Below are 16,072 nucleotides of genomic sequence, written 5' to 3'. Positions count from 1 at the left end.
TACATTGGTGGTGTGTGCCTGTGTGTGTGTTTCAAAATTTTCCTGGATGAACAGCTTTCTGCTAAACAACATACTACTTAATGGGCTTAGTACTTCATTTCCTAAATGAAAAAGTCCAGTTCCTTAGTCACCTTGGGAGCTTTCAGGTAGAACCAAGAAAAAAGTGCTGCAATGAGACAGCCTTCATAGCAGACCTTGCCAAGCTGCCCAGGCGCGGAAAAGGTTAGCTATTGACTGACGTGCTGCAGTCAAGACCTGAGGTTCCCCAGGAATATTATTGTAGTGAGTCAAACCTTGGACAGATCAGCTGCGTGAGGGGTGGCAAGGAGGTGGGAGAAAATCAGGGGGTTTCTTTTCTGCTGTTAGCTCTTTGTTCCCTTGCTGTTCTAACATTCTCTTCTCTATTATTCTTGTGACGTGTAGGGGTATCTGTGTTTGCCTTATATGGCCTTGCAGCAGCATCATCTTCTCTCTGACGTCACCGTTCGGGGATTTGTTGCTGGAGCTACTAACATCCTTTTTCGACAACAGAAACACCTCAGTGATGCCATTGTGGAAGTAGGTTTATGTGTGAGTGTGTGTCCTCGACACTGCTGGTCCCTGTTTTCCTTTCTTAAATGGAATTACGAGGGCATACTCATTACACTAGTAGCGATAATAATTGCTTCCTGTGCCCGGCGTTCTAAGCGCCTTAGGTGTACGAACTGATCTAGTTCTCATAACCTGTGCAATAGGTGGTGTTACTGCCGCTCTTTTAGAGCCGTGTTGACTAAGGAACTGAGAGATCAAACAGCAAGTATAGTGGGTGAGCCAGGACTCCCATCTGGACAGTCTGGTCCTACCACAATCTGACAATTCAAATGTGTTTATTGTTTAAATGATTTAAATACTTCTAGCCTACTTAATAAGCTTATGATATCAAGGGGAAAGAAGCAGAGATAACATATGACATCTTGCCATCTATATATAAGAATTTTAAATCGTTTGTTCAACTTAACAGTTGAAGTAATTTTAATAAGAAAGGAAATCAAATCAACCCGAAGGTTTTTTGTACTTTCTAACATACAGCACCAAGACATACTTCCTGGGAAATGTCTATAACATACAAATGAAAAATATGAGGTTCAAAGCTGTATGTATTACGATTCCAATTTTGAGGAAGGAAAATAGATACATACCGTCCAAGGCGGAAGGATACAGATGGGAAGACCACAGAGTTGTGTCAGCGTTGTTGGTTATACTCTAGTTCTCAAGTAGGCGGGTTCATGGGCATTTGTTTTATTGTTATGATTCAAAACTAATCTGAAAGTTACATATATTTCTTTGTATATCAAATGTTACATAATAAAAATATTGCAAAGTATCTGCACTCAAAGGAAACATTTTTAGAAATTGTACTTATTAATTGTAGTCATTTCCGGTTGTGTGATGAAAATGATACTATACATCTCTATATTTACAATCAATGTGAATTACTTTTATAATTCAAAACTCAATATTTAACATCGTTCCTAAAGCTAGAAAATGAGCAGTTTTTAAAACTATAGACAGATAACAACTTCAGTGTAAGAACCTGTCTCTTTCTTAGACTCATCATTTGAGAATACTGTCGTTCATATTTTTTTATTTCCAGCTGCAACTTCCCAGTAGTTGCTCTATAAAGTGTGGCATGGATATCCGCATGAATGCCCAGCCTCTGACTTGTACCTGGGTACCCTCTAGGTAGAAGAAGCTCTGATCCAGATCCATGACCCAGAACTCAGGAAGTTGCTTCACCCTACCACTGCAGACCTCAGGTTCGCAGATTACCTGGTGAGGCACGTGACGGAGAACCGGGACGATGTCTTCCTGGATGGCACGGGCTGGGAGGGAGGTGACGAATGGATCCGAGCCCAGTTTGCAGTCTACATCCACGCGCTGCTGGCAGCCACACTGCACTTAGGTAAGGAGCATACAGCGCTTTTTCCTTTGGTAACAACGACGATGTTTTGAATTACATAAGAAACACATTTTCATCACCGAAAAATTATGTTACTCCCTCATGCAGAGGTAACTACTGGTAGCATTTTGAGTACTTCATATCCTTCCACACCTTTTTCTATGCATATTTTTGGACTTTAGTTTTGTGGTATTTGTGGTCGCCCTTTTACAAAAATGGTTCCCGTTGGACATGTTCACGAAACCTAGATCTTTTTTATAATAGAAACATAAACATCTATCAAGACAATAAATGCAGATCTTTGTCACTTTTATATGGGTGCTAGGTATTCTACCATGTGGAAGGGTATCTCAGTATCAGGGACTATTTATAAACACTGCTTACATGTTTTTAAGACATATAAAGGGAGAAAAGAGAAATATGCAAACTGGAAATTATTGGAAATCACATTCTGAGTGATTGACCTTCAAATTTATTCCTCATTCTAAGAAATGTTATTCGTATTAAATAATTAAAAGGGAGCGGGTAACCATAGACTCAGTCCTGTATTAAAACCATCGCATTCTCCATAGAAGAAAATATGTAAAAATAAAAAAGGAAACTCTGCAACGAGCTTTTGTACCACGGACACCTACCACCCTCGACATTTAGCAGATGTGCAGTAGAGTTGTTATAAGAGTGTTGAGCTTTTGTTTTTCCTTTTTTTGAATTATCTCTACCACTGTTTTTTATTGTTGATTTGCTGCAATACACAACCTGAAAATACCATCTTACCCACTTATAAGTGTATAGTTCCACAGTGGCATTGAGTACATTCACCTTGTCAGTAGGTTCTTTAAATCATCCCCACCACTGCCACCTCCCAAGGTAGTTCTTCACCTAGTATGTCTGGAGTTTAAACCCAGGCTTCAGGTGTGTTCTTCCTTTGTAAAGGGAAGCTATGGAACAAGTTCTTCTTTGTTAAGGGGATATTTTTAAGAAGTGTTTGCCTGGGCAGCTGTCAGCATAGATGAACAGTCGCCAACTGCCTCGTGTGTGTTTCAATATGTGCAGGGCCCTGTTTGGAGCCCCTTCCATCTTCTAGCCCTGTCACCTTCAGCAATCCTGGAGGTAGATACCTGGTCGTCCTCACGTACAGAAGAGAAGATGGGTCACAGAAAGGGTAAAGAGCTTGCTCTTCCATCTGGGGAGAGGCTGAGCTGCTATTTAAACCCAAGTAGCCTGGCTCAGGTCCATGCATTAAAGGAAATTCAGCCCAAGGAACCATTTGAGGAATACGATCTCAAAGAACTTCCTTATCCTGCTTACGGAACCATGTACATCCTTCTCTTCCTTTCCCAGCAACACAAGTCACATGTTTCACCTGCAAAGCAAGCAACTTGCAATTAAAATATGAAATAATATCCTGTGGAATCATTTCTCCAAACTTTTTCTGTTCCTCCAAGTAGAAACGCCCTGCTTTGAGGCTCCCCCCATGGTATTGATAAAGCCGAACAGTTTTAAACATTAATGATGAAAATTCCCTTGTTATTTTAAGTATGTTGACAGTGAAATGCATGGAAACTGAGTGTCACCAGATAATGAGACAGAATCGAAAGAAGAGAAAATAGTGGCTAAAAGAACCAATTCATATATTCTTTCTAATCTTTTTCTGTGGGGAAAAAATGACATTTGTGAAAAGATAGCTACCCCATTGCCTTCTCTGTATGTGAACATCAGCACATTTACTCACTGTCCAGCCTGTTGTTTTTGTTTAATAAACAATATCGTGCTTCCCAACCTTGCTAAGAAGAACGTAGACATATTTTGGAGTTATAAGGAACCTGAGACATTATCTGGCTCAACCCTTTTCTTTTTTGGTCAGGAAAATGAAGTTCTGGGTGATTAAGTGACTCGTCACAGGCCACATAGCTTCTCAGCAGGGTGTCTGGAACTAGACGCAAGTTTCCTGACATCTGGTCAACTATCTCCCCCTAAAAGCAGGGGCGGAGAGGGTCAAACTGTTGCTTTACCCTTTTTGGTTGTTAATCTTCACATCCCTACTGGCTACCATCCAGCTCAACTTGTAAATATTTACTTGACAGATAATGAAAAGATAGTATCGGACTACGGGACAACCTTTGTTGCCGCATGGAAGAATACTCACAACTACAGAGTCTGGAATAGCAACAAGCATCCGGCACTGGCAGAAATAAATCCGAAGTAAGCACATCCCCGAAGACTGTCTGAACATAATGGTGGATTTGCTAATGTGCCCCATAAATCATATCTGAGCTTTGGTGACCCTGTGAATATCTTCAAGAATCTCCTTAAGTAGATTAAAAAAGGAGAAGTAGCTGATCAAATATGGAGAAGTAGCTGAAAAACGCTCACCTATTCACTTTCTTACACGAAAAGCACAAAGCATTTTGGGAAGCACATTTCTCCCAGCTGTCTGTGTAATTTGGGAAGAAGTGCTAGCCCGTGGTAATGCTCAGCACGTGACATTTCTCCCCCTTTCCTGAGATCTGAACCTTAGCAGAATGGTCAAACAAAATGGAAGCCTTGGAGGAAATTCCACTGGTTAATACTGAGAAGTTATTTTAAAACATGAAGAATAAAAAAAACGAAAGTTGATATTTGAACTCCTAGACCTGTGGTCAAACCTAGCTTCCATATCAGATTCTAAAAGTCAACAAAATTCAATGCCTGTCACAATATTGAATGTTGACTGGACAGACTTTATTCCCACATAGACATAAAAGACATTTAAACATACTATGGAGTGGGACTCTCATGAAATAATACCATCTTTATGTGAATGGAAACAGAGTAGAGTCTAAGGAGATGAAGTGATACAATGTGTGCATCCTAGGAACTTATTTTTCCTAATATAAAATATTAAAATAATGGTATTTTTAGTGATAAGCGCACACACTGAATGTTTTCATTTGTATTTTAAACTTTTACTTCTTAGTGAGAATCGGGCAAAAATCAACTTTGTACTGATCGGAAGCTAGGGTTAACTTAGCTAGACTGGGGGGTGTGATTTCAGTAATGCTAGAAAGGATACTCCCCCCCCTAAAAAAAAAATCCAGATATTTATGTCGTAGTAACTTGGGGTGAGGGGGGTGGGGCATCTGCAAGGATGAGGTGGTGTGGCCGGGCTTTGGAGAGCATGTCTGTTACACTTTGTATCCTTTATCAAGAACAATGACTGGGTTCAGTACCGATTTTGGTGAATTTAATCATCATACTGGGCTATAGCAAAAGCCTATATTGCCATTTGAATGCGGCAAAAACATAGAGAATGAAAAGGCAAAAACATTAAATAGTATTTAATGAAAGGGCTAAGAGTTCAAAGTATTCTCCGTCACTAACCACAAGCTCTGTATTCTAAAGAGTGATGAAGAGAAACAGATGTGAGTTTGTTTGCCTAGTGGCACTTACTGTGGCCGGCTGGGTGGGGCCGGGGTCTGCCACGGCCATCCGCAGTGCGGCATGTGGGGCCATCGGTCTGCTCCCCGTCGTCAGACCTTCATCCAGTCTCTGCATCTGCTCTTCTGCCTTTAACTTGAACCTGCCCTACGGATTTTAACACAGGCCCATATGAGGCTTAGCTGGAGTGGCTTTTAAAGGACTGTAAAACAGTACTTTTTAAAATGTGTAAATAAATCGAGGTTGCTTCGATTGAAGAGAAAGCAAAAGAAGGACCTGAAACATATAGATAGGGAAATGATGTAGATAGGATAGTCAACAGATTTTCAATGTTTTCACCAAATTCAAAACAAGAAATGATCATCTTCAATTGTTAGCAGGGGGAATCATTTAGAAATATTCCAAACTGACTAAGATTTGAGGTCTGTGAATCCCTTTCTTTAGCTCCTAAAGATCAGAGAAGGCAGTCCTCCAACTTTCCTTAATAAGCAAGAATGGTTAAGTAATCTCTCAATTCTTTCAACCTGTGATTAAGAAATCCAGAAAAAGAGAGAAGTGAATATGGCCAATATGGCCAATTAGGAAACTTGTTGTTTGAAAAGCCATAAATAGTATTTTGATGTTTTTATAAGTTGCTATTGATTTCACTAGGGTCGCTTTCTTTGTTAGACATTGACTGAGAGACAATGTCTGAGTGTGAGATAAGAATTTGTGTATTTATTGACTCCTTCTTTTATAGTGTAACTTTAGTTAAGTTGCCTGATATATATATATAAAACCTTTTGTATATTTATACCCTTTTGTGTATTTTTAAGATCTGCATTTTGAGTTGCTTCTCTAATAGAAAGTACAGATTTTACTGATCTGTCCTCGAATCGTCATATGGCCGATGGCACACATTTATAAGATGACCAGAATCAAGGTACAATCCATGGCCATGGCCTAAGTCAGTGACTCTAACCTGACTGTCCTGAGAGCTTTTTTAAAAATGTTGATACTTGAGCCCCACCTCTAACCAAATAAATCAGAGCATCACAAACCACCCCACCCAAGAAAAAAAACCCACCTATTGCACAAGTGAGGAAATAAGCTCAGAGAGGCTCCCACAACTGGAAGCAGGGGGCTGTGATCACAGGACGGCTGCTCACACCTTCAAAGCCCCGCAGCCCAGCTGAGTCGGTGACCCCCCCCCCCACCCCTGTGACAACTGATAACTGTTCTGCAGCTTTATTGGTGAGATACTCACAGTCTGAACTCAAACTTTGTTTTACAGCCATCCTTTTCAAGGCCAGTACTCAGTGTCAGACATGAGGTTAAGATTCTCACAGTGAGTATTTCGAGAAAATACTAGAAACATTCTTACATCTGACTTTATGCCATGCGTTTCATTGCTAATTAGGAATTGTTTTTCTCCACTTGATAGACTTGTGCTTCAAATAGTAACCAAATATGTGCATGACAGTCTCTAGCTTAGCAGTGTGTATGTTTCCAAGAGAAAACACTGCTGTTTCATGAAGAATGGTGTGAACTAATAACAGGATTTGCCATTTTTATTCTGGTGAAGTAACTTTAGCAAATCATGACTATAGGGTGAATTAACGATATATATGCATCCTTATATCCTTACCACTTTCTGGTTCATCTGTATGTTCTTCTAATATTTTCTGAAAAGTTAATGCTTAAAACATTAGCAAATTAATAGATACATAACAAGTAATGAATGATCTAGCTTTTCTCAATAATTCTAATTTGGGGGATGGTTATAGAATTGTGTGTGTGTGTGTGTGTGTGTGATTTTTTTGTTGTTGTTTTAAAATTATACTTACACTTCTTTCCTTTACTCAGTTCTGTTCAAAACAGTGAACGTGGCAAAAAAATTGGAAACGTCATGGTTACAACCAGCCGGAATGTTGTACAAACAGGAAAAGCTGTTGGTAAGGCATGCCTTTAGCCAAAACTAGATAGGAATCATAACGCATCTCTCTGTGTCAACTTTATCAATATGTCATTGATAAAGTTGTAGAGCTCTGTGTAGCACATAACGATACAACATAATTTCCGCGGTCGAATACAGAGGGTTTTTTCTTTTTTTAAAATTTTTGTCTTATTCATTAAAAAAATTGCCGTGACACCAGATAATATCAAAGTTCAGCAAATTTTGCCGTATCTGATGGAGAAGTGACAGCATTTTCTGATGAGTTCACTGTTCTGTTCCAGGATTCATGCTTCACTGGAGTTTTCCCCTCCCTTAGCTTCCCACAGTTCTTTGTAAATAGTAGAGAGCAAAAATAAAGGAGGCATTAGGAACTGCTGTCTTGTAAGGCTGTATGTCACACAATTAGGAAAATCAGGGAAATCAATAGTTGGTTTTTGAAAAGATCAACAATATTAATAAAACCTTTATAGGCTAATGAAGAGAAAAAGAGAGAAGATATAAATGACCAGTATTAGGAATGACAGGGGACATCACTATGGATCTTACTGAAATTAAAAGGATAAGGGAGTATTGTGAATAACTTTATGCCAATTTTTTGACAACCTGGATGAAATATACAAATTGTTTGAAAGACTCAAACTGCCAAAACTGACTCAGTAAGAAACAGAAAAATTTGAATAGCCCTATATCTATTAAATAAACTGAATTAAAAAACTTTCCATAAGGTTTTTAATGTAATCCAGGCCCAGATGGCTTTACTTACAGATTTTACCAAACATTTAAGGAATTTTATGAATTTTATACAAACTTTCAAAAAGTGGTAGATCAGGTAACGCTTCCCGACTCTTTCAGGGAGGCCAGTGTTACCGTGAAACCAAAGCCAGACAAATGGTGTATTGTGTACACTCTCTGCACCTAGCTTTTTTCACTTAAAATTTTTGAAAATTGTTTCATATCCATTCTAAAGATATTTCTTGTTCCTTCTTTTCTATATTTTTAACTTTTTATTTTTATATAATTTCAAATTAAGAGAAATGGTGTAACAGTATACAAGGAATTCTTCATTATCTCAGATTCACCAGTTACTTACATTTGCCACATTTGCTTTGCCATGTCAGCATGTAAAAATAGCACCCATCTCCTTACGTAGCTCCTGAGAAAGGTTAACTAATGCTATTGAACACAGTTCAGAAGCCCCAGAACTGCGTGCTCTCTGTGCAGGGGTCCTCGTAGGTATAACACCTGTGCACTTAGAGATAGATAGACAGGGTGAGAGAAACACTCCACAGACTCGTCTTAGAAGACGAGCCCAGAGCACATAGCCCCGTCACCAGGTTTGTTTTATCACCGCGAATGGAATTTGACTGTAAGCACTTGCTTCCGTACAGTATTATGCATTTCACTTTTATCTTTTAATAGAGAAATTCTACTTTGTCATAGATATCTGATGTCAATTGTTAGTTAATTTTTCGTAGTGCTGCTGCCTGTATTTACAGTCTGTGGTCAGTTCTCTTCCACCCTACCCTCTCCAAATATAGTGGGATTCATCTTCAGTAACTTCACTTTAGCGCCACTTTTGCAATGTTTTTTAAATCGAAACAGACCTGAGGCAGGTAGAGCTCTGTATGTCTTCATTTAATGCAGTGTCGTTTTAGATGACACAGTCAGTCAAATGTCCCTAACGCAGCCTAACCACTCTTCCCTGTGTGGGTGGTTATCAATTATCACTTTGGATTTAGAGTACAGAGAGCACACGGGACTTTTTCAGTCTGCAGGTAATTCTGATGCACAGCCAGTACTGAGAACCACTGGCCTAGCACTGTGGGTATTGAGGAAAGCTTGCTGAGTACCTCCAGAATGCTTGCAAGGTAGTAGGCTCTTACACCCAGACATTGTCCAATTTCTTACTAGACATTGCCATGGAAAGGGATTGTTTCGAAACTAGAAATTTAAATGGTAGTTTAATAACTGTTAATATACTGATGCGTTACAGTAAATGAACATTTATTAATCAGCATTGGTCTTTCGGTGTCTCTTAACAAACGTGAATGCGTGTTTCCCTTTGTTTTCCCCTCTTTTCCATCTAGGCCAGTCGGTTGGAGGGGCTCTTTCCAGTGCAAAGACGGCTATGTCTTCATGGCTTTCTACTTTCACCAACTCCACCCCTCAGAGCCTCACTGAGCCACCCGACGGGAAGCCCTGAGCGTGGGGTTCCAGACGCTGCTGCTGCTTTCTTAGGTTTAAGTGTTCTCTGTCTGTCTGCTGCTCCCGGACTCTCCACTTCATCGGCCACAGGTCGTCGAATGTTTACATGGACGGTTGCCCTCTGTCTGGATGAATGTCACAGGATGCTGAAAAAATGAAATCACAACCATAGCAGGGATGGCTTTCCAGGTTGGGGTTTAAATTGACTACTTTTATTTCAGTCTGAGCCTGATTAAAAAACACAGTGTACCGTCTAATCATTTTTGAATTCTGATAGTATACATTTGTTTACTTTAGAAAAGTTTTTACTTGTGTAAATTTTATTCTGTTTTGCTATTTGAATAGCTAGATGATCACTGCAGTTTATTTTTGCTGAAATTAAGTTATATTGCTATTATAATTTCTCTAAAGTTGGCCCTAAAATGTGCTTATAAAGTTAAGGGGCCATACAATCCAGCTTTGTTATTATTTTGCTGACGTATATGACCATTCTTTGTTTATTGGTTTTCTACCTACAAAACTATCAATTCACTTCTTCCCAGAAACAGGAAAGTTGTGGGTAGTAGTTCTGAGGATAGAGTGTTTTGTTTCGTGTTTAACTTATTTTTTCCCAATCCTAAATACTTGCTTTGAGACATCAGGGGGTGTCATTGTATTTTTTCTTCCTCTTCCTAATTGTTCACGTAGGTTTGCAGAGAAATAGCATAATGATGGGTCCAGCCACGTTGGAGCAGTTTAACATGAAGGCGTACTTAGGGCAAGACTTTAAAAGACCTTGGTGTTAGTTCTGTCAACTCTAGTCATGTTGCAATCTTCTACAAGTGTTTTCTAACTCAGAGTTTGTGCCTTCTATGTCTTCTTTTGAACAGTTTTCCATTGGGTATTTACAGACCTACAGGTTTTTTCTTAGTCTTATTCTTCATAAAACTTTCCAAGGCACTTGGCTTTCCTACTTCCCTGATGGAAAATCTTCCTGTAATCAATCCCTTCTAAGAGTATTTTTAAAAGAAAAGTAAGATGACCTGTAAATATTAAATAGAAATCTCATCATAGGTCCCATTTAGAAAAGCAAGAAACAGGAGAAGAAAACTACAGCCGTGACATCAGTCATGTTTCATAAAGGACATCTGGATTCATTTTAGATTGTGTGTGTGTGTGTGTGTGTGTGTGTGTGCGCGCGCGCGCGCATGTGCATGCTGTCTACTGAAGACTTTTACACAACTGGACCTCATGTATCTGTCGTGTTCAGCTGTCATTTGCTTTTCATGGGGACATTGGATGGGAGTTCTCAGGGAGGATTTATAGGGGACAGACTGCTTTTTCAGTAACAGGATACGTGGAAAATACATAGTGAGTGTAACCTAAACACGACATAAAGAGTGTTGGGAAAATAAGGGGTCTAATTAAGGATGACACTTGATTATATTTGATTTATCGCTTAAGAAATGTTTATGTAAAGTAAATCCTTCTAAGGCATGTAAAATGGTCATGGGGACATAATCTAAATATCCCTAAATCTTCCAATTTGTGTTTTAACACAAATCCAGCAAATCTAAAAGCATACTTCCATTTGAACATAATAACTCAAGAATTCAGTGATGATAAATTAAAGGGCTTATTGTGAGAACTCCATTCACTCCACCTCTGCTAGGAAAGTTAACCTTCTCAGGAAATGTTACTTGAAGAGAAGTAATACCAAACAAACCCTTAAAAGGTACTTTAATCAGTGTTGCACTGAGACTATAAAGAACTCATTCTAACATCTTGTTTCATCAGGCCACACCATTAGCTGGAGTGATAGTGTATTAGTTGCAATTGTTACCTCTCAACTGCCAGAAACTCACAGTGCTAAGCGCACTGCGAGGGGTCGGCCAGCTCACTGCTGGCTCATTCTTCGGTTTGTATGAGAGGGCTAAACTCCCATCTCTCACTATTCAATAGCAACCCAATCCATCCACACTTTCGAATGCCACTAAAATATAGTTATATGAAGTCTAACTTTGCTTTAGTCTCACTTGTTCCCCATTTTAATATACACCTTAATTGAACTTCCTATTGTTTCCAGTTAAGAGTTCAACTCTTAAAATGGTCATTTAACTGGCTTTCAACATAAAATGAATATTTCAGAAGATAGAACTTTTGTAATAGAAATGGCTAAAAGACTGTCACTCTATTTCCTTCAGGTTCTGGGAGGTGTGGGAGTTTGCAGGGAACAGAGGCCATTATGTTGTCGGCAGGGCCGCGGGACAGCCAGCACAGCTGAAGGCAGGAGACCTGTCCCTCATCCTGGGAGCCTGTGTGCATTGGGTGTGGGCTCCGGGCTCCGGGCTCCCGCTGAGAGGCCAGCACAGGAGCCTCACTTCTAGTCACTGGCTCTGAGGGCCACAGGAGCCAACACGGGGCCGTCTTCGGACCCGTCACTGATAAAGGTGGGTTTTGGTTGGCCATGGTTGCTCCAGTGCTTCTGGGTCTAAGAACTGAGTATTTGTCAGGAGGCCTGAGGGAGCGAGGGGTGCTAGGCACACAGGCGGCATCTATAGCTTGCTGTTGGCCTCACTGTCTGTCTAGGTGATTTAAAAGTAAGATTGTTTGGAAAAAGTCGCTGGCATACTTTAATTCCCACTAGGCACTGTAATGACAGTGACACAGGTAAGGAAAAGAGACTTGAAGCTATTGTGTCCTGGACTAGGAGACTAGAAGAAGTTGTATGTCGGAGTGAGGCTTAGAGTTGTTTTGCATATGCATTTGTTTCATGGAACAGGTATGAATAGTGTACCCCCAACTCCATTAGTGATTTGTTAGCCCCCAAGCCTTAAAACAATTCCCATCTACTTTTGCTTTAAGACACATAGCGGCAATATCCTTGGGCAACAAACCTGAGCATGTGACATGATTTGTTCAACCTTATCTTGCTTTCCCAGTCGTATACTAAACATTGCATTTTTCTTTAGAATCATTTAGTTTGGAAAGGCAAGGAGAAAGAAAGCACGCTATTGCAAGGCTGAGGAGCAAGGTACTTAAAAATCGGAATGAAAGTATTTTGAGAGCAGTATTTCATATGCTGAAGGTTGTAAGAATTTATAAAGAAGTTACAGGTTTAAAATGATGCTGTAACATTGTGTCTCTGGCAGGCAGGTTTTGTTTTTATTTTGTTTTGTGGAAGTTACAGACAGATGTTCCTTTTCCCTCCCGGCCTGGTGATGGGTTTGGGAGCGCTCAGCTCACTAAGGGGTTTTGGGCTGATCCCAAACCACAAGAACTTGATCTGCTTCAACAATTTGGGAAAGTAGCCTCTTAGGATCGTAGCTGTTAAACACTGCCTGTTATTCTGTCGGGAACTTGGTTGGGACTGTTGAGGTGGCACCAGCCTTTGCCCGCTCTCTCTGAGCAGAGGTGGCACGGCGTGCACGGCCTTTCCACCCAGCGCTGTGGTAGCCTTTCAGTATGACAGAGAACGCAGCCCTCGCTTCCAGAAGGTGACTGGCTTGGCAAGCAGTGCGCTGTGTGACTCGCAGTGTTTTCATTCCACGTCTTTGGACTTCATAACATTGGAATTGTTTTTCCATAATCTCCAACATTCCATGAATATTTGTCAAGGACAAAGAAAGGGAATATGGATCTTTATTCTTTTCATATAAATAACTTTGTACACATGACTTTCTGCTTTCATATGAAGGAGAAGAAACTCGCTCCCTTGTATGGTAACTCCAACATTGTAAGATTGTGCACGTATAAGGGGTTGAATATATTTTGTAAAACTCTAATGCATTTGTATTTCTGTGCTGTTCTAAAGTTTACCCTTTTTACTTATATTAATTAAAGATATAGAGGCTATATATTTAAATCATGTAAACGGGACATAATTTAGGGGTTTTTTCAGCCTTGTTTTCCATCAGCTTCTCACACGCACATAGTATGCTGCTCAAATTTGTGTGCAATATAAACTTTTGAACATTTCAGTCAAGTACTGAGCCAGAAAAGGTAATTGAAGTTTTTAGAAAGCTTCTGTGCTTAGAAAATACTTTGTTTTTTCTTGAAATAATAATTTATAGCTGGAAAAATAGGATCACGACTTATCTGTTTCAGGGCACTTGGTCATTGATTCCTAAACTTAGGAAGCATTTGATTAACAAGTAGGTAAAGGCATTTAGTGGTTACAAAAATAGTTTAAATATTTGAGATTCAGGGTTTTTTTTACAGACCCTTTCTAAGGAAGTTTAGCTTAGAAATCTTAGAACGTTTTCTGAGGACGTTTAGCTGTGGCACATATTTTAATCAGAAAGGTAGTTTCTCTTTGCTCTGGTAGTTTTATAATTTATACTAGTTCTTTGTTTCTGTTGTCATTTGTTTCAAAAGAATGTTAAAATTATAAATCACGTCTGATCATACTGAATTGTAAAACTTCTACTGTATCTTTATTTTAAAGAAAAATGAGAATAAAATTATCCGGTTGGTCCTGCATACAGTTGTACTCGACCTCTCTTTCTGGAGGTGCCCCTCGTGTTTCCGGTATGGTCTGTGGCCTGTGTCACGGTCGGCAGCGGAGCCAGCCCCATAGGAAAGCAGCACGCAGAATGAACTAGAGGACTCAGCGCTGATGTAATCTTTCATTTTGACATTGCTGATGGTGGCACCTCAGTTTTTAAGGTGGTGACCCTCCCAGGAAGGGCCCCTTAGTTTCTGTGAAATGGTGAGTGCATGCGACTGCCGAGTACAACCAATAATACGTCACCATGTGCTCACTGACAGAAACCCCCAGGGGAGTAGGACCTTGTCACGAGCAGCCCCTTTTCCCACCTGAACAGGTAAGCTTCAAAACAGCCCCTGACATTTCCTTGGCCCCTAGTACATTTTCATCTCTTTCCGTGTGCTGTGGTTTTCTTACAGCTGACCTACAAACGGGAGCTCTGTGATGTGCTTCACGGAAGCGGACAGATGTCCTCGTCCGTGGGAAGGTGTGCTTTCTGGAGCACAGGGTTACGTTGAGGCCCCAGTGCTCCCTGGCCCGGAGTGTTAATGCCCTGGGGCTGAACAGGTGACTGGGGGGGACAGGAGAGCCCAATGCTGGACATCTCCCCTTTTCTGAGGACCTGTTACCGGTCATCCAGTCACGAAGTTCCCACTGTTCTCGGTAACGTGTCTCAGTTCCATCCCTTTCTAGCTTCACTTCCCTCGTTCCCAGCGTCTCATGCCTGACCCTTTACTGGTTTCCCTATTTCCAGTCCACCCAACCCAATACACCCCGATTCGTCTCCCTACAACATGAGTGTTTGTAATTCTCACTTCCCTGCACAGTAACCTCAGCGTCTCCAGTTCCTCAGCATTAAATCCGGATTCCTAAGTCAGGCACTTGGGGTTCACTGCACTGGAACCCGCAATCCATTAGCTTCACTGGGGCCCTGGCCAGCTGCAACTGTGCTGTGACTGTGGCCTTCCCACTCTCCAGATGGGGGAGAATCCACAACACACACCAAAGACCCAGCGCCAGCCTCTTCCTGAAAGTGACCCCTAGGGCTGCTTGCCCACTGGTTCCTTCCTTGCTTAGGTCTCCCTGACTCCATGTTTCTTGGACTGTATCAAGTCCCACACTGCACGAGTTGTATTTTGTATTTGAATGTTAAGCTAACACTAGTTTCATTGCTTTCAAAGCGATGAGCTTTTAACCCGCACAGTCAATAAAACAGGAGGGAACATTTTTATGGCTCTTACCTTCATCAGGAGAGCAACTCACTCCTTCTAAATGCACTTAATCCCACCCTGGGCCTGGCCAGCATTCCACTGCTAAGAGCTAATAGCAAGGAAACAATCCAAAAGGAAGAAAGCTATGTGTGTAGTTCTTTGTCGTGGCATTTTTCATTGAGTGATGAAAAGCTGGCAACAGCCAACAGAACTGAGTTATGATACGAAAGTGTAATACTAAGCGTCAGGCTCCTTGTCATGTTAAGACAGCTATTGAAACAATCACTGAAAACGGGGGTAATGTGGAGAAAAGGAAAACACAGACTACAAAACGATACAAAGGGAGGTGGTCCCAGGAGGGTAGGAGTCCTGTGCCTTTCTTCTTCCTGCTTCCTGTCTTTCCTGTTTCTCCCACGTTGCTGAGAACATGGGGCAATGAGCTGACTTCAGGTCAATGACACTGGCGATTTCCTTCTGCTTCAATTGCTGCACTGGGGAGGGGACAGAATCAAAGCACAAGGAGAGCTGGTGAGTGAGCCTCTTGGCTTTCAGCTAGGCCAATGCTTTTCTCCCCATAGGCCCTGACTGTCTCCATCACTGTTCTTACTGTTCTGGGCGGAACTGGTGTTGTAATGAACTGAGGGCAGGGAGCTTCGTCACAGTAGGCGCTTGACGAATATTGTGACATGAAAACCTTCCTTTCCAAAGCGAGGCTCTGTGCCTCTGGCTTTCCAAGAAGCCCGATGGAACTGACGTCCTGAAAAACAGTCAAAGAAAGCAGTGCTTTCAAGTGTTTGTTTTACAAAGTACAGGGTGAAACTGTAAAAGGATATTTAGTACCACAAAAAGTAGGCCAAGGGTAAGAAAAACTCTCCATACCCCAGAGAATTCAGCTG

At 40.9% G+C, this 16,072-nt stretch overlaps 1 protein-coding gene across 1 annotated transcript in view; it reads left to right on the top strand.

The window, feature by feature from the left end:
* The window catches only part of AVL9 (AVL9 cell migration associated), a 40,312-nt gene extending 26,420 nt beyond the window's left edge, over window positions 1-13,892 (top strand). Inside the window, exons 11-16 of the mRNA XM_033088320.1 lie at window positions 424-558; window positions 1,723-1,942; window positions 4,024-4,141; window positions 6,630-6,683; window positions 7,202-7,290; window positions 9,380-13,892. Of these exons, the coding sequence (XP_032944211.1) occupies window positions 424-558; window positions 1,723-1,942; window positions 4,024-4,141; window positions 6,630-6,683; window positions 7,202-7,290; window positions 9,380-9,495 (732 nt within the window). The 3' untranslated portion in view covers window positions 9,496-13,892. The remainder of the gene's footprint in view (window positions 1-423; window positions 559-1,722; window positions 1,943-4,023; window positions 4,142-6,629; window positions 6,684-7,201; window positions 7,291-9,379) is intronic.
* The last annotated feature ends 2,180 nt before the right edge of the window (window positions 13,893-16,072 follow it).

This window comes from Rhinolophus ferrumequinum, chromosome 20, assembly GCF_004115265.2.
Source record: "Rhinolophus ferrumequinum isolate MPI-CBG mRhiFer1 chromosome 20, mRhiFer1_v1.p, whole genome shotgun sequence".
In the NCBI taxonomy this organism is placed as follows: Eukaryota; Metazoa; Chordata; class Mammalia; order Chiroptera; family Rhinolophidae; genus Rhinolophus; species Rhinolophus ferrumequinum.
The sequence above is the reverse complement of the archived record's forward strand: the minus strand, read 5'-3'. Positions and strand labels throughout refer to the sequence as shown.